At 33.1% G+C, this 26,105-nt stretch overlaps 1 protein-coding gene across 1 annotated transcript in view; it reads right to left on the reverse strand.

Annotated features, from left to right (window-relative positions):
- Positions 1–18,486, reverse strand: part of CELF4 (CUGBP Elav-like family member 4) — a 1,552,143-nt gene extending 1,533,657 nt beyond the window's left edge. The window contains 1 exon segment of the mRNA XM_053701051.1: positions 18,207–18,486. Coding sequence (XP_053557026.1) covers positions 18,207–18,486 — 280 coding nt within the window.
- Positions 18,487–26,105: the final 7,619 nt, after the last annotated feature.

Here is a 26,105-nt window from a genome sequence, read left to right on the forward strand (position 1 = left end):
AAAGCCTGCCTGCAAAACATAAACAAACAAGCCTGCCTGCATCATATAAACAAGCCTGCCTGCATCACATAAACAAGCCTGCCTGCATCACAAAACAAGCCTGCCTGCATCACATAAACATGCCTGTCTGCATCACATTAACAAGCCTGCCTGCATCACATAAACAAACCTGTCTGCATTACATAAAAAAGCCTGCCTGCATCACATAAACAAGCCTGCCTGCATCACATAAACAAGCCTGCCTGCATCACATAAACAAGCCTGCCTGAATCACATAAACAAACAAGCCTTTCTGCATCACATAAACAAGCCTGCCTTCATCACATAAACAAACAAGCCTGCCTGCATCACATAAACAAGCCTGCCTGCATCCCATAAACAAGCCTGCCTGCAAAACATAAACAAACAAGCCTGCCTGCATCATATAAACAAGCCTGCCTGCATCACATAAACAAGCCTGCCTGCATCACAAAACAAGCCTGCCTGCATCACATAAACAAGCCTGTCTGCATCACATATACAAGCCTGCCTGCATCACAAAACAAGCCTGCCTGCATCACATAAACAAGCCTGCCTGCATCACATAAACATGCCTGCCTGCATCACATAAACAAACAAGCCTGCCTACATCACAAAACAAGCCTGCCTGCATCACACAAACAAGCCAGCCTGCATCACAAAACAAGCCTGTCTGCATCAAATAAATAAGCCTACCTGCATCACATAAACAAACAAGCCTGCCTGCATCACATAAACAAGCCAGTCTGCATCACATAAACAAGCCTGCCTGCATCACAAAACAAGCCTGCCTGCATCACATAAACAAGCCTGCCTGCATCACATAAATATGCCTGCCTGCATCACATAAACAAACAAGCCTGCCTACATCACAAAACAAGCCTGCCTGCATCACACAAACAAGCCTGCCTGCATCACATAAACAAGCCTGCCTGCATTACATAAACATGCCTGCCTGCATCACATAAACAAGCCTGCATCAGATAAAAAAGCCTGCCTGCATCACATAAACAAGCCTGTCTGCATCACATAAACAAGCCTGCCTGCATCACAAAACAAGCCTGTCTGCATCACATAAACAAGCCTGCCTGCATCACATAAGAAAGCCTGTCTGCATCACATAAACAAGCCTGTCTGCATCACATAAAAAAGCCTGCCTGCATCACATAAACAAGCCTGTCTGCATCACATAAACAAGCCTGTCTGCATCACATAAACAAGCCTGCCTGCATCACAGAAACAAGCCTGTCTGCATCACATAAAAACGCCTGCCTGCATCACATAAACAAGCCTGTCTGCATCACATAAACAAGCCTGCCTGCATCACATAAACAAGCCTGTCTGCATCACATAAAAAAGCCTGCCTGCATCACATAAACAAGCCTGCCTGCATCACATAAACAAGCCTGCCTGCATCACATGAACAAACAAGCCTGCCTGCATCACATAAACAAGCCTGTCTGCATCACATAAACATGCCTGCCTGCATCCCAAGGGTTCGAAAGCTGCATCCACATCAAAACTGGTACACAATTTTCTATGTAAGGCCTACAGTGTCATAGAAATTTCTATTTTTTTGCTGCTAATACATCTTCTTATACATCCAAGCATCCTAATGGCACTGCCTGTTACATCTCTGCATTGTTTACTAACCATCAAATTACCTGAAATAATAATACTGTCCCTTTTTATGTCAGTAAAGTACCAATGGATCTCTAATTACCTTTGTGTTTTTTGTTCCCTGATGAACATCAAAAGTTACACCTATTATACATTTTTCTTCGTTCTCTTGCTATGTTTATTTGAAAAAGCAGGAATCTAAGCTAAGGAGCTGGCCCATATTTGGTTCGGCACCCTGGGTAGCGCTTGGTGATTGGTGGCTACATTTAGCCAGCAAGCGCTACCCAGGTACTGAACCAAAAATGGGCCAGCTCCTAAGCTTACTTTCTTGTTTTTTAATAAAGATACCAAGAGAACAAAGAAAAAATGTTAATAGGGGTCCCTTTAATGTATGTTTCAATTCTTTTATATAAGCTTCAAAAATTAACATTAGAATATTAAACTTCAGTGAGTGTGAATCAATATTCAAATGTAACAGCGAAATGTTACATTTTACATGCAATATTTGAATGTCAATATTCCGTATTCAAATGTTAACATTTGTTCCATGGAAACATGTAAATTGTAGGATGAATGTTAAGCAAAACTTTCATTTTACTGTTCAAATGTTAAAGAAAAAAAGACATCCCCCATACATTTTGAAGGCCATCATTAAGAATTTCAATAACTTGCTCTCATTTATGCTTCAAAGTTGACAGTTGTTATGGAAACTCCAACCAAGATGTGAGATATGAAATGCTTACACTGAAGATTGTTCTTCACAATCTCACATTTTGTTCCTGATTTGCATTTACCTTCATGACAAATGACAATGAAAAAATGTTAGATTGTTTTGGTTATAAGAAAACTAGGACTTTCTTGTAAGGTTTATTTTAATTTACACTGCCTTTTAGTTTCCCTTTGTATTATATACTTATGAGTGCAAGAGTGTCTACCTTAACTCATCCTTTTGATTCAGTAGAAATCCATTAACAGTGTTGTTGTAAATTGTGTGTTAGCTAGGTGTTTACTAAAGGAGCACTTATTAAAAAAATACACATTCCAATGAATTTCTCCCCAGCAATCTCATACAACTGTTCTAGAAATGCATTATATATATATATATATATATATATATATATATATATATATATATATATATATATATATATATATATATATATAGGTGTGTATGTATGTGTATATTTTACACACACACACACACACACACATATATATATATTTGTGTGTGGGTGTGTTTGTAAATATAAAAGTTTGTGTGAATGCTTGTTTTTGTATCTAGGTGTATATATATATATATATATATATATATATATATTTGTGTATATGTGTGTGCGTGTGTATATGCATGTGCATGATGTGTGGATATATATATATATATATATATATTTATATTTATAACTTTTTTATTTGTTCTCTTTTCAGAACTTACTATATAATTGTCACTAAATTTTGTAACCTAAATATATAGATCAGTTAAATAGATGCATGATGCATTTAAAAAAACCTAATGGGTTTTGATAAAGCATCTTAACAAAATAGGGGAATTCTCATGTTGCCGATTTTAGGTTCTGTGGCCACAGTCAAAGCCATGTGTTTAATGATACACTGCTACCTAAGGGTTAACAAGTGCCGCACATGTTCTATAATAATGTGAAATGTTAAATAGTACAAGACCAAAGTGAGAGCATGTTTAAGAATTAAAACTCAAAATGACCTTGAGTAAAATAAATACTAAAAGTATCTAAATAAATATAAATTAAAACAATGAATTTAATTAAACTTTATTTAAATAGACACATCTGTAAAGAAATGCTTTATTAGAACAGCTTATTAACAGTTCCAAGTGTTTAACTACTAAAGGTTTAAATACCTACATTTCACACCATCACCATTCTCTCATGTAGGTCTCACAAAAGTATCAGAATGGATCAACCATTCAGTGGCTACAGTGAAATCTGCTACAGCTACCAACTGACACATCCACCTATATTCTTTTAAGTTGGCTACGTATGAGTGTGCTGCATGTTCTAAATTTAGTGATATTAGTAACCACAAAGAGCATGAAGCCATTTGTCACATAATAAACTGATTTTTAATATCTTCCAAATAAACTCTCTATGATATACCCAGCCATAACATAGTTGTGTACCGCAACACTTCCAAGGCACTGAGTGGGTAAGTAATAACCAGAAAATTACTATACAATGGTTATTGTATTAAATAAATGAACAGTTAAATATAAAGATGAAGCTGCATTTAATGTTAGGTTTTTACTATTATCATTGTTGTTAAAACAGCAGGTGTGGGTTGCAAACTTGAGGGTTACCGTTAATAGCAAACTTGAGGGTTACCGTTAATAGCAAACTTGAGGGTTACCGTTAATAGGTCTTCACTGACTATTTGTACTTGATGTACAGGTTGTATAGGATAATAACTACTGCATCTGTTTTTTGGTCATTATATCATGCTAAAAACATTTATACACATGGAGTTTGAAGCCAATAAGAGAATATTATTTCAAGTCATAAAAGCGTTCTATAGGGTTGAAAAATACAACATTTACTTGGGTACATACATTCCATAGAATAAAGATCATTTGTCCAACATAGAAATAAAACAAAACAAAAAACAGTGTTTTCTAAATATAAAGGTCTTACACTTTTTTTAATCCCATGAGTTGATTGAGTCATAGCAATATAAAAGATGGATTTTTTTTCCGTTCTGTGTTTTGCTTGTTTGCAAGAAGAGGAGTCATTATTCCTACACATATATGTCATTTTTAAAGCACGACAACATCATGATACTACAGAGAAATTATTGTGGCTGGTGGAAGAATTATTTATTTCCATAAGCAAAGAAATCACCTTTACACATCACCCTGGGTATTTCAAGCTAAATGGAACATTTAAATCAATTTTGAAAATTACAACTATACGTCACACATCACTGAATATATAAAATGTTACCATAAGTCAAGCAAAAGAAATATCGTATTACGTTGCAAAGCAATATTCAATATTTTTGACAAACTGATTACAATGTCAAACTAATCAGAATGTATATGGTTATATAAGACTGCATTGATCATATGAGATCAAAGAACCAAGTCTTTCTCTGAGTCAATTAGTAATATTGAGATGGAACCTATTATAATACACATACAAGGTACATTCAAAGAGTAATTTAAATGTGTTCTGTAAACAGAGGTTTATGACAACTCATTGTTGGAGGTCCTTGGTTTATCCCATAAAAGGAACCACAGTTCTGATTAGTATTTGACACCATAACCAATAAAAAAAAAAATTGCATTTAGAGTCTTCAAAACACAAATATAGTGAGTCTTTCTATTGGAAGTCTTGACAGATACTTTTTGTAAGGGGTCAAAACTTCTAAATCAATGTAACTTTCAAAGTATATTTAATAAAACAAAAATACCTTGGGGGCATTCTTGCCAACCTAGACAATCTGATATCCACCTACATAATTCAGCTTTATGTCCTAAATGCTAGAGAAGGGAGAAGGCCTTCTATAAGTCTATTAGAAATTTGGAATATGGTAATAAATATTTGGCAAAAAATACTGGAGAACAAATTAATCCTTAATAAACAGCAATATTGGCAAGGTCATGTACCTATTATATTATATAGTTTAAATAAAATTAAACATATTTAACACATTTCAGAACTAGCTGTAGAAATCCTAGGTGATAGCGATAGTTTTCAAAACACCAGGGTTGGTGAACCTATGGTACACCTGTACAAGGTAGCAGTAATCAATTGTTTGCTGGCATTGCACACCATAAACAATGGATTTATAAGAAAAAAAACGTTCAAACTTATTTCATATCATTTTAAAATTTTTACTAGCTAAAATATCAACCCATAAACATGGATGAAACACCTCTTGACTTTCAGGTATAGCACAATTGTTTCCTTAAAAATAACCTATTTTACTATACTTAGTATGTAATGATGAAAATTCCTTTTAAAATAAAAACTATGGCAAATGAAAAGCGAGGTCTAAATTCTAGTTCAGTTGCAGAGCTTCCATCCATCCAGCATCTGCTAAGGATTGGTGCAGTTTGGGAGCCCCCTTCCATGTTTCTCTCTGGTCTACAAATGTCCTGGTTTCCAAAGTTAAACATGGAGCAGCCACATCCAAAACCATCACAAATCAGTCCAAGACAAGCTTAGCCCTGACCAATTAACATCAGTGACTCTGCTTACTGAACACCCACAGTCCCAGATAGCGTCAGGTATGCACTTGGTTTCCATTTTCAATGTTAGCTTATTTGCATATATGATTTAAAATACAAGATTTAACTGCTCCATTCAGTCAGCTTCCAGCAACTGATCCCTCATTTATTCTGTTACCTCAAAGTGTTCTGCTACACTTCTTATCTAGGCCAATCTGCTTTCACTGCATAATTCTGACCTTTTGCTGTAATTGTGGGGCTCCACTGCCAGAGAGTACAAAAGAAATGCCCCATATAAATAATTTACAGCAATAAAGGGACCTTTACTCCTAAATCTCTAAAAGGATATGCAATAATAAAATGCTCTGATAAGATAGAGAATGGTATCTGCATGTAACTTTTCATTTAAGCCCTTTAAAGAGTTAAAAACAAAACTACTTTTCTCTTCTGAGCCTGCTATGAAGAGGACAGTGCTTATATTTGGTGGCTAATGCTGATTTGCTCATCACCTGCACTTGAATATTACAGCATATTTTATTATTGCACTATTGCTTGCATATTACTGCAAAATGATTAAACACATAGATAAAGTCATCTTCAGAACAGCAATGCTCTACTAGCTGAGCACATTTGGTGAGCCAATGACAAGCAACAAATGTCTGTACACAAGAATTACCAGCTAGCTCTCAGTTGTGCATTACTGCTGCTGAGGATATGTGTATATGCTTTTCAACAAAGGATGCAAACAGAACAATGTATATCTGATAATAGAAGTGAATTTAAAAGTGTCTTTAAATGACATGCTTTATCTGACTCATGAAAGTTAAAAGGGACAGTCTACTCCAGAATGTTTATTGTTTAAAAATATAGATAATCCCTTTATTTACCATTCACTAGTTGCATATTTAACAAGCTAAATCACTTGAAACTGATGGAGTATAACTGTAAAAAGCTGACAGGAAAATATCAGCTGAGCATCTCTATGTAAAAAAGGAAGATAATTTATCTCACAATTTCCTCAGCTCATCAGAGTAAGTGCTGTGTAAAAAGTTATTTTTCAGTTACTGCCAGCTGCAGGTTAAAAAAAATAATAAACAGCAGCCAATCAGCATCAGCAGTGCTGAGGTCATGAACTCTTTTTACTGTGATCTCAGGAGATTTGACTTAACTCTCATGAGATTTCATAGTAAACTTCCTTAAACTGAATAGGGAAATAAGATGAGTGTGCACGAGGCTCACCCCCTTGCCTGACCCGGGACAGGAATACTGATTTGCTGCTTAAAGCCCTTTACAATGGGGTGTGAATCCTTAGGATATTTTGAGGTAAAATATCTATTTTTTTTACATAGAGATGCTCAGGTGATATTTTCTAGTCAGCTTTTTACAGCAATGCTGCAGCACTTCCAAGTGTTTCAACATTTGGGTATCATAACCCTTTAATATATGTTTTACCTCAGTAATTACATTGTATCTAAGCCTCTGCAAACTGCCCCTTTATTTCAGTTTTTGACTGAATTGCATTTTAGCCAATTAGTGCCTTATCATGTTACTCCACAGGCGTGAGCACAATGTTATCAATATGGCACACATTAACTAATGCCCTCTAGCTGTGAAAAACTGTAAAATGCATTCAGATAACAGACGTCCATCAAGGGCTTAGAAATAAGCATATGAGCCTCCTAGGTTTAGCTTTCAACTAAGAATACCAAGAGAAAACAGCAAATTTGATGATAAAAGTAAATTCAAAAATTACATTCCCTATCTAAATCATGAAAGTTTAATTTTGACTAGACTGTCCCTTTATTTTTTGCATTCCTATCCCTTTAATTGTTGTCTTTTGCAGTGATACATATATAGTTGAGTTTAGTCTTTGCTTTTATTGGCCTGATGTTATACAAAAATAAAGCAAGGCTTATACTACTTGATGCATCCGAAGAGAGGAGAAAGAAAGGAAGAGGATTATAGGAAGACAATCCATACATAAACATGAAAAGGTTTACCAGGGTTAGCCAACGCAAGATATTCTGTAGAAAAGTTAGCCATGGAAAAAAAATCTGTTTATAAGCAGCCTATGTACATGGATTATAGAAATAAAGCAATGTGCATCTGTTATAAAGGAGTTAAGCTGCACTGAAACCATTTCACTACACAAATGGGCTACATAGAAACACAGGCAAGTACAAATCCTAGCATTTTTACATTAGATTTTCATCTGAAGACAATGACAAAGAACCGCACACAGCTCAGCTGGTTAACCTCTTTCCTTCCTGCAATCCAGTGTGAATCTCAGATCTTTTCACCATATTTTATTTTAACCCTTGACTGGAAAAGAAGACAGCAACACACTGGAATTAAATGCTTTGTGGTTCTCTCTGGAAAATGTAGGCTCAGAAAGATATGTGAAAGATATTAATGTAATTTTTCGATCACTGATTGAAAATATCTACAAATGCCAGAAGTGTTTATATATATATATATATATATATATATATATATATATATATATATATATATATATATATAAATAATTAATAAAACTAAAAGTCTTATATAAGTAACAATATGTAAAATAAAAGAAGAACCCAATCCAGATATATTTAGATATAATAGAATGCATTATTCTAAGCAGCCAACATGAGGCTATGATATTATAATATATACATAACATATACAGTATGTCTTATCATAATATACCCTGTTATGGCCAATCATAATGTCACAATATATCACTTTCAATAAGAAATATATCTGAAAACTTGCAATTTTTTGGTCTCAAAGTATCTGATCTGATTAACATCTGTTGTGTAATTAACATTATTATTTTTATTTTTATAGTTTAAAGCAGCAAATTCCATAGCGCTGTGTTTTATACCTAAAAATGTATCCATTAAGGGTCAGTAGATGAAAGTACGATAATGGTGATATAATTATTTTAATAGCAGGAAAAAAAGAAATAACTAAAAAAAAAATGCATCAAAACCAGAAAAATGCAAGCAAAATATTAATCTGTAACCCCTAGTAAAGGATAAATGTAAAATAAGACTTAAAATAAGGCTAATTGAAAGTTGAGAGACTGAGATTGCATAGATACTTTGTGTGTGTATATATATATATATATATATATATAAAATTTATTTTTAATTATTATTTATTAAGATTTTTTTCCCTTTTTTCGCCCAAGAAGAAAAATGCATTTAAATATATTTGTATTCATATCCAACTTCAAGGATTAAAAATAATATGTAAAAAAAATTCACCCAATCACAAAAGGATATATTTAATTCTACTCTTTATATATATATATAAATAAATATTTTTGATTCACATTTGTGTTTTCTTTTAAGGTTAGGAAATCTTCAGTATTTTAAAATGTATTTATATTATATAATAAAAAAATAAACCTTTTAAAAACGAGTCACAGAAAATTGCCAGATTTTCTTTAGCATCACTATTCTGCTGAATGTTCCTATATATAACCTTGTTAGCAAATACATTTTAATATTGCACATAGAGCAGGTTTAACTGAAAATAAAAGCAACAAGATATTGTAAGACATAAACCAAACCATGGCTAACATACCATGCTGCAAAATAAATGTCTGTTTTATGGTAAAACAATATCCAAGAAGACATAACTGAGTGCAATAACGTGCAGTATGATACAGCAAAAATATTCCAGCTAAGTGACTGAGAAATTTTTCTTTCACTGGTATAAAAAAATACATCATAATCCCTGATAGCAAAACCATCAAGACTTTGCTTGTCTGAAAAAAAGAGTGTACATTTCAACTCTGCTATTGATTAGTAAATGTCAAACGTTAAAATATATTTTTGCACTGTCCTGATTTCTATAAATGCATGAGCGCGAAACAAATGAAAAAAATAAATCTCTTTAAAGAGAAAAAAAAGGAAATATATTTAACCAAATCATTGCCATAAAAGTGCTCGCACTCCCAACATTAATTATTGATAATGCAATTAAATCATTACTTACAATTTATGGTTTTACTATTACAGATTGAGAGTTCAGCCAGTTGTAATGTAGTTTCTGCTCGTACTGGTCAACCACAATATTGATGAGATTAATAATGAATATCTATACTATGACCTTTGATTACAGAGTTAGAACTCTATATATTTTTGTCAGGTTTTTTAAAGAGGTATTGAAAAGCTTATTACTGCACTTGGTTATATTTTGTCTACTTTGAAGAAAACTGGTCCTGTAAGATATTAATTTATCCTTAATAAAATATTGTTTCAGATTGAGTAACTGATTACTTAAATAATTGACTAATACTATTTCACAATATGAATGAAATTGAACAAACTCCACAAACATACAACATAAAAAGCCCTTAAAATAAATAACATTTTTTTAAAAAAGAAAAAAAGCTGAAAACATTTTTCGACTTTGTCTTCATTTTCCAAAATCTAATCGGTATTGGCAGCCAAAATGTTTCATGTCTCTTTTTTTAAATCTTAAAAAATGTTGAGCAAGTGTGTTCATAAACTATTATTCTATCATCAACAATGTGATAAGTGACATTAGATATCCTCAATGTCCATGTATTTATACCGGCTTAAGCAAAAATCAATATTTCAGCATTCCTTTTTCCTAACCTCCACTTCAAAAATCTTCCATACCTAAATCTTTGGAACACAAAGATCATTCTGAATGGCAGGAAGAAGGGAATACATAGAAATAAATTGTGATATACCTTGTGAGATGCAGCCTATGGTAGGTGAACGGTAATGCAGCATTGAACGGGTACATGTCTGCAACAGTTACTGCACTATACATTTTTCTGATATATTTGCAAATATGTTTAGATTTTTTGATGTATTATAGACATATGAAGAATTAATCTTAACAAGAATCCAAAAAGACAGTAACTTCAATATATACATAAAAAATAAACGTTACAAAGACCTTTTACCAATGTCTAGAATAGATATACTCCTGATGACCTTGAAAAAGTTCATATTTTGTAGTCTAAATTTTGTCAGAATCAATCAGTGTATAGCTTTAAATGCCACAAGTATGCTTGTATTTAAAATATATTTCATATTCTTGAATTGACTGGTAAGAAACTTAAATCTGCAACATTGTTTTTAAAGTTCAATCTTCCATCATGAAGTCTTTAAAAATTAGACTTATTTAAAATGTATGACCAATGAAAAGCAAGCACGTCATTATTTATAGGCCTTATTTATTAATTATCATCAATTTAACTTAATGACTTTTAAATTCTTCAACCTAATGTAATAATTATTTTTGGTCCCCAAATCTGTTACAACGTACAAATCATGCAACTACCTTGAATAATCGGTTATGGAAGATAAAAACTACTATTAATTCTCTACTTTTCTTTAGTTTTTTTTTTCTAGTTATTTAGTATAGCACAATTGTATTTGAATAAAATACTTATCTGAAACATTTGCACCAAGAGGACCTCAGAGTGTGTTTGTGAAAGGAATTAGTTAAATTAATTTCCATCAAGGGTCAAGATGAAGATATTAATACTTTTCTACACCTGCAACACATTTTCTAAACTTGTATGATAGGTTTTCATTAACAAAATGTCCCCATTTACTTCTGAAGCTTTTACCTAAAAAAACAGATTATAAGTAAACCACACCATAAAAGATATAGCCATATATATCAAATTGCCAAACTGGATGAGTAATTATCACCATGTAAGAAAAAAAGTTAAATAAAAAAGGCTTAAATAAATATAAAAAAAGAGATCTTCAAAAGGTTGAAAAGTCTAAGAAATATCTTGCCATTAAGATTAGAAAGTATAGTACAGAAATTTAACACTATATGTGAACTGAAGTGTATACATGAGTTATTAGGAAAATATGCCGTACCAGGCAACAAATCAGGGATAATTTGATTAAAGGCAGAACATAAGTGCAAAATTCAGTGAAATATTGTGCAAAATTCAGAGAAATGTTCAATCCATTTATATCAAAAACCTTATGCACCATGGAGTTTTGGAGATTAAGGGTGTATATATGAAAAGCATTGTTTTTAATGACCTTTTGGATGTCATATTTGTGAGCATGTGATATTGAACTAGTATTTACAAAGGTGACAATTAATTAAAGGTTTTGTAGTCCAATTAAATAACATTGTGGTCAGTGTATTTCGCTGCTCAAGCCAATTTATTCCTGTCACTGTCAATTAAGACCTTGTACGAGTCAAGCCTATTATCAATTCTTTTTCTTACCTTGATCAATATTTTTGGATGCACCTTTCTCACAAAGTTACCGAACAGCATTTGCTCTTCGGCATTTATTTGTTCATTGCAATAAAAACAACAGATTGGTTAAGCAGATTTGATATGTGCTCATGGTATTCAAGCAACAGGAAATGTACCACTAGTAATACTGCAAAAATCATTGAATAATACTGTACTTGGCAATGAAGTCAGTGAAAAATTATAAATATATTTTGAGTTTAATTAAAATACCTATTTAAGTGTGTACTTTGTCACCAAGGGTGACAATAAAAAGTGTGGCACTGTGCGTAATAATTTAGGTAATACAAGATGTTATATTATCCAAAAGGTATAAATCACCACATAGTATGCCTGCAGATGCCCCAACAATAACACAATTATAAATAATTTACTAATTAAATAGGTAAGTTTTATGACAGTCATTTTAGCAATGCAAGCTGTTCAATTGCAATTATGGTATAGTACACAACAAGCTATATAAAAATAAAGTGTACAACTTAGCAAATGCATTATTATTCCCGTTGCCAAGAGCATTTGGCCAAATTTTCTCTATTTGTTTGTATCGCAGCTAGTTTATCTAGTTTCATTGGATTTTAATTTGGATAGATGTAGAACAATTTTAAAAAGAAATACACATTGATTGATTTACTATTACATTAACCAATTGGAAGCAACAGATAGTTGAAATGTATTAGTATATAATGTGTATATAATATATATAACAATTGTGTTAATTAACTCTATGGCACCTAAAGGCTATAGAAATCATTGTTTTGAACATAGTTATTTTTGCTTTGCCAAATCTTACAGACCTACAACCAGTTAATGTTTATGAGTGTAAATGTTATGTATCAATGATGAATTAAGTTTATCAATAAATTCATTTGATGACAGACTCCTTATTTAATCCGCTGCCTTTAAAAGACTTGCAAACAATTGGATTTTGGGTAGTAAAATAGTAGAATAACCTGTCTAGTTCTTAGTAAATAAGTCATTTAGCTAGAAGTCACACATGCATAATCAACGTGCTTAAATTGATAGTATAATAAATTTGCAGCAAATGCCCACAGGAAACTGTGATTTTAATACATTGCAGGCCCTAGTTAGAAGCATGCATCAGCAATAACGGCTGCCTCGGCCTATTGTTAAGGTCCTATATTTAGATTACTATAATTGAAAATTATTATACTAAATACCACTTTAAATTACCTTTTGAATATCTTTAAAGATAATGCATTATGATATAGCTACCCAGAGAGCAGTAACATTTATGTCTCTCAATAGTCCGTTTTCAAGCACAGCAGGCTATTTGGGAAGTAAGAAGCTATGAATGAATTGCCCAGGAGTTCAGCTGTGATTAGCTAGAGGTATCTGTGGTGGGTCATTGTCTATTTATCACGGAGGAATTGCAAACTAACCACAGAAGGCTTAACCAAAGACTTATTGGTAAACTGAATAATGTTCTAACAATATCCATGCATTAGGCATGTGTCATTACAGACTTATGTTTGAAAAATAACATCTTAAAGGGACAGTAAACCTCAAAAGTGTCTTCCATGATTTGCACAGAACATACAATTTTAAACAACTTTCCAATTTACTTCCATTATCAAATTTGCTTTATTCTCTTGTTATTCTTTGTGAAGGAACAGCATTGCACTACTGGCAGCTATATGAATACATCTCTTGTCAGCCAATCACAAGAGACAAATGTGTGCAGACACCAATCAGCAACTAGCTCCCACTAGTGTAGGATATGTGCATAATCTTTTTTCAACAAAGGATACAATGAGTACAAAGCACATGACCTGCTCTATCTGACTCATGCAAGTGTAATTTTGACTTTGCTATCCCTTTAATAAGTGTAAACATTTAAAACAAATGGCATCAGTATCTTATATTATTATTATTTGTTTATATTATTTATTATTATTTTCTAGTATCTCAAGATATAAAAAAAATATTTCTATTAGTGTCTTACAATAGAATCTACTTTGTTTGGCCCCTTCAAACCGTGGTCGTCCTTTGCTAAGAGAAAATTAAATTCTGTAGTGTGTGCCCTATGCACAAATAGCAGGAAAAAGAAGGTAAAACTCAGTGAATACATTAGGGATTTCTATAGTGTGGGTTAATCCCTCTGTAGCCATAGACAATAAATAAACTCACTAAACTCTTTAATACACTCAGTGAAGATTGACAGGTCTGAAACACGTGCTCATTTCATGGTGCCCATAGATATTATCAGCTAATTAACCCCTTCACTGGGCCTCTCTGCCGCGATCTCGCTAAAAGTAGCGAGCTCGCGCTATTTCTGCATGTCCCACGCGTGGGCAGTGCAGAAATAGACTGGCAAAGGTACCGATGCAGAGAGGGTCACTATGTGTCCCTCTCTGCATCGGGCAGCGGTGGTGCCTTTAGTTGGTGGCGTGGGAGGGAGGGGGGTGGGCGGCCCAACGCTTGAGGGGGCAGGAGGGGGCTGGGCCGCGGCTGAAAAAAATGTTCAGAGACCAGAGCGGATGGGAGGGGGGAGGAGGGAGAGTTTATCCGAGTATATATAGTCTATATTCTATCATATATATTATTTTATTTATATATATATATGTGTGTATGCCTTTGTGTGTGTGTATATATATATATATATATATATATATATATATATATATATATATATATATATATATATATATGTGTGTGTGTGTGTGTGTGTATGCCTTTGTGTGTGTATATATATATATATATGTGTGTTTGTGTGTGTGTGTGTGTATGCCTTTGTGTGTGTATATATATATATATGTGTGTTTGTGTGTGTGTGTGTGTGTGTGTGTGTATGCCTTTGTGTGTGTATATATATATATATATATATATATACACATATATATTCTTGTGTGTGTATATATATATATATGTGTGTATGCCTTTGTTTGTGTATATATATATATATATATACACATATATATTCTTGTGTGTGTATATATATATATATGTGTGTATGCCTTTGTGTGTGTATATATATATATATATATATATATATATATATATATATACACATATATATTCTTGTGTGTGTATATATATATATATGTGTGTATGCCTTTGTTTGTGTGTATATATATATATATATATATATATATATATATGTGTGTGTGTGTGTGTGTGTGTGTGTGTGTATGCCTTTGTGTGTGTGTGTGTGTGTATATATATATATATATATATATATATATATGTATATATATATATAAATATATATATATATACACATACATATATATATATATATACATACATACATACATACATACACACACACACACACACACAATGTCGCCTGGGCTCTGCACACACTATAATAACTGTAAATTGCCCGGGGTGCATACAAAGAATACACATGTGAAGGAATAATGGACACAAGTATTTAATAATACCACATTAGGTGATGTTTCGGGGTAACTAGCCCCATCCTCAGACGTAAGGGGCTAGTACACACACACACACACATACAAGCCAGGAAGTGTTTTGTGTTATATGCGCACTCACATTCACACACGCTCATCTACTTAGGTAAAAAGAAAAGCTTTTTATAACAACTTTCCACCCATGCCTTATAAAACCATTAAGTAGATATTTCTTCTAACTGTATGTTACTGGTCAAAGAAGGACTGGAAGCCAAACACAAAACTCATTCCTCACAGCCTTGTCATGCTTAGACCTTACAACAATTAATCACTAGGGGCAAGCAAGTCATTTTTTTCTACTTGCCAAAGGCACATTTTTATCAGGATTAGCTAATAAATCAGATCCGCCCCAGTATGAGTAATATTAGTTTGAACTGTTCTCAATCTAAGAGAAACCTGTATATAGATAGAGGCTAAATTCCAATCATAGCATTGTCTTTCCTCTTCGCTTTGCTTAAAAAGAGTTCTCCTTTTGCACCATACTGCACAATACTGTACCATGATTAGCTTTTAAGAGATTTCTGATATATATTTTTTATCTTAAGTCATTTGGGTTTACAGTACAAGTACAGATGACATAGTTTGTGAAATACATTCTTTTTCTCTCATTTAAGTATGTGGAATTGCTTGAACAGTTTTCCAGCTACAGAAGTAAAGTAGTATTTAGAGCATAAATCATGTTTTTGGAGTGAAGGCACAATGAGTATTGTTATATACTATTTCATTTTTACATTATTTGTATTTGATGTATCCCATAGTACGGCCCAATGACTATGCAAACAACTATACATTTAATTAATAATATATGGAATCTAAGGCACTGTATCATGCCCTGATGTATATGACTCGCTTGTTGTGCTACTTTTTTATGGAAGCTCTTGCCATTGCAGCTAGGAGACTGTAAAACTCAGTCTGCTAAAGCCCAGATACAAGGGTGTGTAACAGTGTACTATTTTTTTTTTTTCTGATTTCAACTTCAAGAAGCAAAATCTAAATTTTCTAAACAAAACCCAAACTATCTATCCATACATACAATTAATCCTTCACACTGTTGACTCTTAACATACTGCAATAGTTGAGCTGTTTGTGTCTTTTTAATATACTAAAAGTAAGAATAAGAAAAATTGTATTATTTATTAGTAATAATAAATAAAACATTTTTTAAAAAACTATAATTTAGTCAGTTGCAGCAGCTCATACAGGAACAAGACAGAGGTAGGCAGCTTTTACTGCTGTTCTCTTCTCCATTTATGGTCTACACTTTTCCTTCGCTCAATTTATTTATTTATTTCCATATATTCTACCTTAATGCCAGCTTCACATTATTGGTTTAACTGCATGGCAAGACCTATACAGTGGTATATGCTGATCGTGTTGTAGCTTTAATAAAACCCACTATTGATTTTCAGCACATGAACAGCATACTACTTCTTTACAGTTCTTTCTCTCTACCTCCTAGAAAGCTTGTATTCATTAGAACCCACATCGCCCCTTTTTTTCTATATATTTTTTTCGGATGCAGTCTACACCCAGTTGTTATTTTAGTGTCTTTTAGTGGGTGATTATTACATAGGCATTTGATTTATCTTTTGGCTGCCAGATGTGCTTTCAGAAAGTTAAATACACACAAACTAGCAGCATTTCAGCACCAGCACAGTGAACAGTTCCTCTTCCCATTTTATCCACTCACATATACCACAGATATCTAATATGAAAAAAACAAACTTACTACGTTTTAAGTGACCCGGCCCAAAAGCACTATTCTTTCTTTTTTGTCTCTCTTTATGCATGTATGTACACATTTACGATCAAGCTAGACAATACAAGTCTAGTGTGATTTTAAGTGCCCACTTAGTGAACAGCTACTCAGTCATCCTGTTTTTTCTACTGCCCAACATTTCATTTTAAGTAAAATACAAAAAAGTTTTTTTTTTTTGTTTTTTTTTTATTTAATTAAAAAGGCACTGATATTAGCACCAGCCCAACCAACCTGGGCAATGCACTCCAATACCAGTGTATACGCTATTTTGTTCACACATGTCAGTTTCATTTTTCTCCTTCATTTCTAGCACTGCTGTCACAAACTTGAGCTCTCCAATTAAGAGACAGTCTAATATAACAGATGTTATCCTTCCTGCATTTCCTAATATAAGCCTTTTTTTCTCCTTTCCATATGTGCTACCAAAAACTTGAGAAAATGTAAGACGGTTCAGCACCATCCTTGTGGACAGTGCTCTCTTCCTCTAACCCATCTCCTTTTAAGCCCACATAAGACTATTTCCTTCTCTCTTTCATACCAAGCCTTGCTGTTACAAACTTGAACACCCCCAATTGAGCATCCTCCTTGTTTCTTGCCTACCAATACATCTCAGCTTAATTCTCTCCTTCCTAGATATTAAGTCAAAAACTTGACTCTCTCAATTTCATTACCAGTCTATGGAACATATTCTATTCTACCTGGTATTCATTGCAATCTCATCTCACTCTTTTCTCTCATTCCCAGATGTGCAGCCACAAACTTATGAAGATTTAAGACCCGGTTCAGCACCAGATGTTTGGACAGCTCCTTCAGCCTTATCTCCTACCTTACTGCCCCCTCTAGCATAGGCTCCCTGTTCTAACACACATCCCTCCACAGAGGTGCAATTGCAAAGTTAAAGAAATTGGAGCTGACCTTTATGCATGCCAGTGAACCTGTCCTTCAGCACTGTCAGCTCGTAGATCTTGCCGAACTCCTCAAAGAGAGGTTTCAGGTCCTTCTCGTCTAGATTGCGGGGGATTTGCCCAATAAAGAGCTTGATGGCATCGTGATCCTTCATGGGGATTGTGGAAGTGCTCCCAGGACTGTGGTTTAATCCGTTCATGTGCCCGTTGGTGTTAGGGTTGCTGTGATTGCTATTGAGGCTGCTATTGTCTGGCTGTCCGTTAGCTAACGTTGCCATCTTTATATACATAGATGATCCTCTTGCCTTTTCTTTCACTAGCACAGTGTTTCTCCACCTCGTTCTCTCTCTCGCACACATACACACACTCTCTCTCCCCCTCTCTCTCCCTGGTCTGATCTGATTTTATTATTATACATTGAACAGACAGGATCTGGGTCCTTTCCGTTTAAACAGGCTGGGCCAGTTCAAGTCTCAAGTAGACTAGGGGGGTGGGTGTGGGGTTTGTCTCTGCTTTCTCTATCCACACATCTTTCTGTGCCTGAAAGCCCAGAGGAGGCTTATTGGTATCTTCCACCCAACCCCTATCTATAAATATAAACAGGAATGTGGTATCAGACTGTGTTTCCCTATAAAATACTGTATCTCTCTTTTATGAGCCAGCATCCAGCTATTTGTTTCTGCCTTTCTCTAGTAAAGGTGGAATAGCAACTTTTCAGGTTATCTGATGAGCATTTTGAAGTAAACTGAATTAACAATTAAACCTGGAAAGCACCAACAGTCCTATTCCACCTTAATAGAATATGGGATGATGAGGCTGTTAGTGAGCTGGGGAGGAGCCGAGTGCTAGTTCATCAGAGAAGGATACAAGATTTTCTGGGATACACAATCTAACACCACAGTGTGGCTGGCTCTTGCAAACCAGTCAATCTCCATTTTACTAAGAGAGCAAGTGCTATTTACAGGACATTCTTCTCTTTTTCTTCATGATTTCTTACTGTTCCTTTTGGGACCTAGTGATTATTTTCCCTTACAGATTTTTTTCCATTTACGTTTGCACAGCTACCCAGGATTATGCTTCATTATTGTTGGTACTGTCTATCTGCTCACTGCTCACCCGTCTGAGAACAACAGCACATCGCAAAGCTTCTCAGCCAAGTGCTGGAAAGGACTCTTATAAAATACATTAGTAAGATGCATCACCTTAATGGCTTTTTTTCTATAAATTGTCCTATATTGTGTGTGTCTGTCTGTATTTGTTTGTTGTGGCTTTTGGTGTAAGATTATTCTCTCTGTCTTTTTATTACATTATTTTACATAGGTTCAAGTACACAGTTATACACACAAGCATACATAGATATACACACACACACAAGCATAGATAGATATACACACATACACAAGCATACATAGATATACACACACACAAGCATACATAGATATATACACACACACTAGCATACATAGATATACACACACACAAGCATACATAGATATATACACACACACACACACAAGCATACATAGATATACACACACACACACAAGCATACATAGATATACACACACACAAGCATACATAGATATACACACACACAAGCATACATAGAGATATATATATATATACACACACACTAGCATACATAGATATACACACACACACAAGCATACATAGATATACACACACACAAGCATACATAGATATACACACACAAGCATACATAGATATACACACACACACAAGCATACATAGATATACACACACACAAGCATACATAGATATACACACACAAGCATACATAGATATACACACACACACAAGCATACATAGATATACACACACACAAGCATACATAGATATGCACACACACACAAGCATACATAGATATACACACACAAGCATACATAGATATACACAAGCATACATAGATATACACACACACACAAGCATACATAGATATACACACACACAAGCATACATAGATATACACAAGCATACATAGATATACACACACACAAGCATACATAGATATACACACACACACAAGCATACATAGATACACACACACACACAAGCATACATAGATATACACACACACAAGCATACATAGATATATATATATATATATATATATACACACACACTAGCATACATAGATATACACACACACAAGCATACATAGATATACACACACACAAGCATACATAGATATACACACACACACAAGCATACATAGATATACACACACACACACACACACACACAAGCATACATAGATATACACACACACACAAGCATACATAGATATACACACACACACACAAGCATACATAGATATATACACACACAAGCATACATAGATATACACACACACAAGCATACATAGATATACACACACACACACAAGCATACATAGATATACACACACACGCATACATAGATATATACACACACAAGCATACATAGATATACACACACACGCATACATAGATATACACACACACACACAAGCATACATAGATATACACACACACAAGCATACATAGATACACACACACACACAAGCATACATAGATATACACACACACAAGCATACATAGATATATACACACACAAGCATACATAGATATACACACACACAAGCATACATAGATATACACACACACGCATACATAGATATATACACACACAAGCATACATAGATATACACACACACAAGCATACATAGAGATACACACACACACACACACACACAAGCATACATAGATATACACACACACGCATACATAGATACACACACACACAAGCATACATAGATATACACACACACAAGCATACATATATATATACACACACACAAGCATACATAGATATACACACAAGCATACATAGATATACACACACACACACAAGCATACATAGATATACACACACACACACAAGCATACATAAATATACACACACACAAGCATACATAGATACACACAAGCAAGCATGCATAGATATATACACACACAAGCATACATAGATATACACACACACACAAGCATACATAGATATACACACACACACAAGCATACATAGATATACACACACACAAGCATACATAGATATATACACACACTACAGATATACGTAACAAATAAAAAATAATTATATGTTGCTACTTTGTGTGTATTTTGTCTTACAGTGTTTTCTAAGAGTCAGATTGGCTAAAAATGGTATATAAGACCCTGAAATTGGACATAAATGTCACATGCAGAATTACAGTACAACTTTAGTTACTTTTGCAGTTTAATTCCTTGCAAATAGTATACTTTAGGTTATTAGAATGATTTCATACTAGTGGATAATCCACATCATAGACAAATATACTTCTAAGGGGAATGCAACTATCTGACTTAAATGCAAAGAATGCCCCCTAGGTGCAGACCCTTATTATTTGCACATAGTAGACATAATGTTCAGCAAATTCTAGCTTGAATGAAGAATAATTATTTTCTTCATATTAAAGAGTATTTCCTTAGAAATAGAAGGAGACAGCAATGCAAGTGTGTGGTAATAAAAGTGAGTTTAACAGTTGCAAGAATACAATAAACTGCTTAGAATATGTTAATTGTACTAGATTTTTTTTAAACCTCTGTCTTTCTCTATCTACCTATTCATCTCTATCTGTTATGTGTCTATCTATCTATCTATCTATCTATCTATCTATCTATCTCTATCATACATAGGTTTAGCAAGTCACATTACTTCAATTTAAACACTGAAAGAACAATGTGTTTTTTAAATATATTTATTTCAAAAGCTACAGTAATAAAATATAACAATATTTAATACTGTAGTACTAAGCATAATTGTACAGTATTTATTAAATATTTTGTCCATCTAAAATATGTATTAGAGATCATATCATCATATATCCACACGATATCTGGCTAACATTTCATACAGTCATTCTTGCTAGAGGAATGATAATGGATTTCTAGGGAATGAAAAAACTTTGAAAAATATAAAAGGTAGAGGGATACTAATATAAGCAAAATAATTAAAAAAAAAAAACTACAGAAAGTACTTATGACCTTACAGACTTGGAAAGAGAAGTTATAGGGTACTAAAATGGGAAATAACTATTAATATTTAGTACAATTCAGCAGGAAATCTAAGACTAACAGTGAAAGGTAAAAGTAATAGAATTTAGAAGTGTAATATGGATTATTAAATACGACTTCACGTAAATTGTAGTAGATGCTTAGAACAGTCTTACAGCAATGTGCTAGGGACAAATACAGTAACAAAATTCCAAAAAATAGCTGTGAGGTCATTTGATCGTCCTATGGATTTATTAAAATTGCAGATTAATGCAATACACATTTATGTTATAGCACAAATGCTTACTGGTTTAACGTTCACTACTTGGATAAACACATAGTTAAGATAGCAAACCATGTATGCTTTGGAGTTGGTCCTGAGCATTGCATGATCAGGGATTGGTGACTTTGTGTGAATGTCTTGCCGGATTGGCTCACCTGCTGTATCTTGTTTTAAACACATAGTTACAAGAGAACATGCGCATTAATAATAATAGGACAATTTAATATTACAATAGTAGTATGTCCCTTTAAGTTGACACTTTTATAGATGAGATAAGAGTAAGTTAGATGAACCCTCTGGTTTTATGTTGATGATTCTGTGCAGCTGCTGACTCATGTGGCCTATACACATAAAATTACAAGTTTCATATAGAGTTAGACATTTGAATTTTCAAGCAATGTGCATTGTCATAGTTGACCCATGGAACATTATCTTTCTATCTGAAAACATTTTTTTTTGTACACTTAGTGATCTTAAAGGGACACAACCCAATTTTTTTCTTTCGTGATTCAGATAGAGCATGACATTTTAAGCAACTTTCTAATTTACTCCTATTATCAAATTTTCTTCATTCTCTTGGTATCCTTATTTGAAATGCAAGAATGTAAGTTTAGATGCCAGCCCATTTTTGGTGAACAACCTGGGTTGTTCTTTCTGATTGGTGGGTTGTTCTTTCTGATTGGTGGATAAATGGAAAAAGTGCTGTCCAGAGTACTGTACCAAAAAAAGGTTAGATGCCGTCTTTTTAAAATAAAGATAGCAAGAGAACAAAGAAAAATTGATAATAGGAGTAAATTAGAAAGTTGCTTAAAATTGCATGCTCTATTTAAATCTCAAAAGAATTTTTTTTGGGGTTCAGTGTCCCTTTAAATGACTTCAATTGCCATTTGAAATGGGAAGAAAGCAAAACGTTTTTATTTGACCTTTTTATACATAATGTTAAAACTTAAATATACTTGTATATATAATCTATCTAGTTTACAAAGAACAAAATTACAGTACAGAAAAAATAACATTCAGGCAATGTAAATTATACACAAAAAAATATAAAAGAGGAGGAGAGATCTTTCCAAGAGGAATTAATATTGACTGTGGAAGGCTATGAGGTAGAAATGTAAATTATTTTCTTCCATGTGATTCAATCCCTTGACTGCTAGAGAGGGCGTCAATGCATTGCGTAACAATGTGTTAAAGCTCTCGCTGACAGCCAGTTAGATTTTTTTTTTGGTCTTTGTCTTTGTACATGAAATAGTAAATAAACTAATACAAATAAACTTTCTTTTTGTCTTCCAGGGAAGTATAAAATGTAAACTTGGATTAATTTTGTAAAATAAAATTAAATAGACATTTTCAAGCATTCTACATGTTGAGCAGTGAAGCAATGAATCTTTAGTCTTTGGCAGTTATAAATAATATTCGGCAATATTTCTGTTCTTTTTTTATATGTAGTCAGTAAAATTGAATTTGTTAGTGATGTATGACAAGCCATATTCCTCCAATTTCCTTTGATCCTACTTAATGTTAAGGATAATATGTACTTAACCCAACAACCCTCAGAGACATTTTGCTTAAAGAAAGCAAAGATGATCTATTGGTAAAGGCTTGGCCTGACAAAAGGTTTAGAAATGTCATATGAGTCAAAAATGACGATAGACTAAAATCCTACAGGGGCTGTGCAGTGCTTCAGGGGATGTAAAGCTGATGAGATTTGGAAGTGAAGAGCTGTGTATATAGATCAGTTTATTTGTCCTCAACAATGACTAACCCAAAAACATATGTGAGATTTATTTTAAATGAAACAAATATATGATCCTAAGTCATAGATATACAGTGCAAAATTAAACAAAAAAATAAGATGATCTAATAGTCATATTAGCCATTATAGCTGTATCCTTGACTTTCTTTGAAATCATTTGGGTTAATCATAATTTGGAAATGATTCCATCTTTTATTTACAGCATTCACAATATAAACATTTACTTTACTATTTTTTTAACATAATGTAACTATCATATTGGATTATTTATAATAACATAAAATAGATAGGTGTATTCTGAAACATTACAATTAACTTGGTGAAGTCTACACACATTTTTAACAAAGTTATTTATGAACCCCTCTGAAAAAAAATATGTATATAATAATATGGTAAAATAGAAAATGTCTGAGATATCCACAATAGGTTTATGTAGAAAATATCAAATTATTTGTAGTTGTAATTATTGAGTGAATTTTGGTGAATGGGCTATTTTTTTTTCTATTTCTTTATATCATTTTATCAATTGACAAAGCTCATCATTCATTCTTTCTACCAAGATACCCATTAACACTTTATAAGTCAGAGTTAACTCCAATGTATTTCTATCCTCTTTGGAAACCACAGGTTTCTAATCTATAGAATTTTATTGCAATTCTGTGAAAAGTTTTTCAATTGGAGTTTTCTTAATCTGACACTTAAATAATTATGAACATTACAATAATAATTATTACTGCAATTGTGTAATGAAATTAAAAGCACAAAAGTTCGTTTAGTGTATACTAAAAACTGTATTCATTTTATGACAGCAACTATTTCAGGGACTGAAAGACAAACACGGAGTATAATCTACCTATAAAAAACGTACAAAGTAATTTCTATTTTTTTATATAAATCTTTGATGTAATTGGTTCTTTGTTCGGAAATTTATGTTATTTCCTTTGTGGAACCAACTGCTAAGGTTTTTTTTGCTTTAGATCATACTTTTGAAATTTATGTGACACCTCTGATTTATTTTTGATATGCCCGTGACACCCTGGGACTAGCGTTGCATAATACAGAGACATACAAATAACAATACTGAGGCCTACAAAATATATATGTAGGTCATATTACACATTGTAATCATGATTAAGAATTTATGCTCACTGAATAATGCTATAAGCAGTTTGGTATATTTTCATCCACAGTCCTAATTCTGTGTGTGTTTTTGTGTGTTCCTGGTTGACAATCATTGCTTTAGATTTTTAAGTGACTTATTCAATGAATCAAGGTTATGTAGAAGACCACAAACATACACACATGCTCACACAAAACTGACACACGCCCAGTAAAAGAGATATCAATTCTAAAGTAAAATATAAAGACGTAAACAAGATGATAAATGTTGAAAATCAGCTAAATATTACTTTTTTTTTTTAATTGGAGTTGCGTTCCTGTACTATTGAGTAGATATTTTTTTATGTTCTGTGTGTTATTTATTTAGTGAGTAAACACTGTCTATTAACGCCTATGTTTTAGTGAAATAGTAAATAGAATAACATATGTCTCACATAGAATTTCATTATAAACACTAAAAAGTCTAACATATTTTTTTTATAATTGTGATTTGCAAGAACAAATAATCACATACATAGCTATTCTTCCTTCTAAGTTTAGTTTACTACAGTAACACATTATTTATTCTGTTATTGTATATTATATATTGTATTGCTTAGCAACATGTTGAAGCATCTAGCAGACAGAGAGTTAATATCAGGTCTTTGGAGATCTCTGCTA

The sequence above is a fragment of the Bombina bombina genome, chromosome 2, assembly GCF_027579735.1.
Source record: "Bombina bombina isolate aBomBom1 chromosome 2, aBomBom1.pri, whole genome shotgun sequence".
In the NCBI taxonomy this organism is placed as follows: domain Eukaryota; kingdom Metazoa; phylum Chordata; class Amphibia; order Anura; family Bombinatoridae; genus Bombina; species Bombina bombina.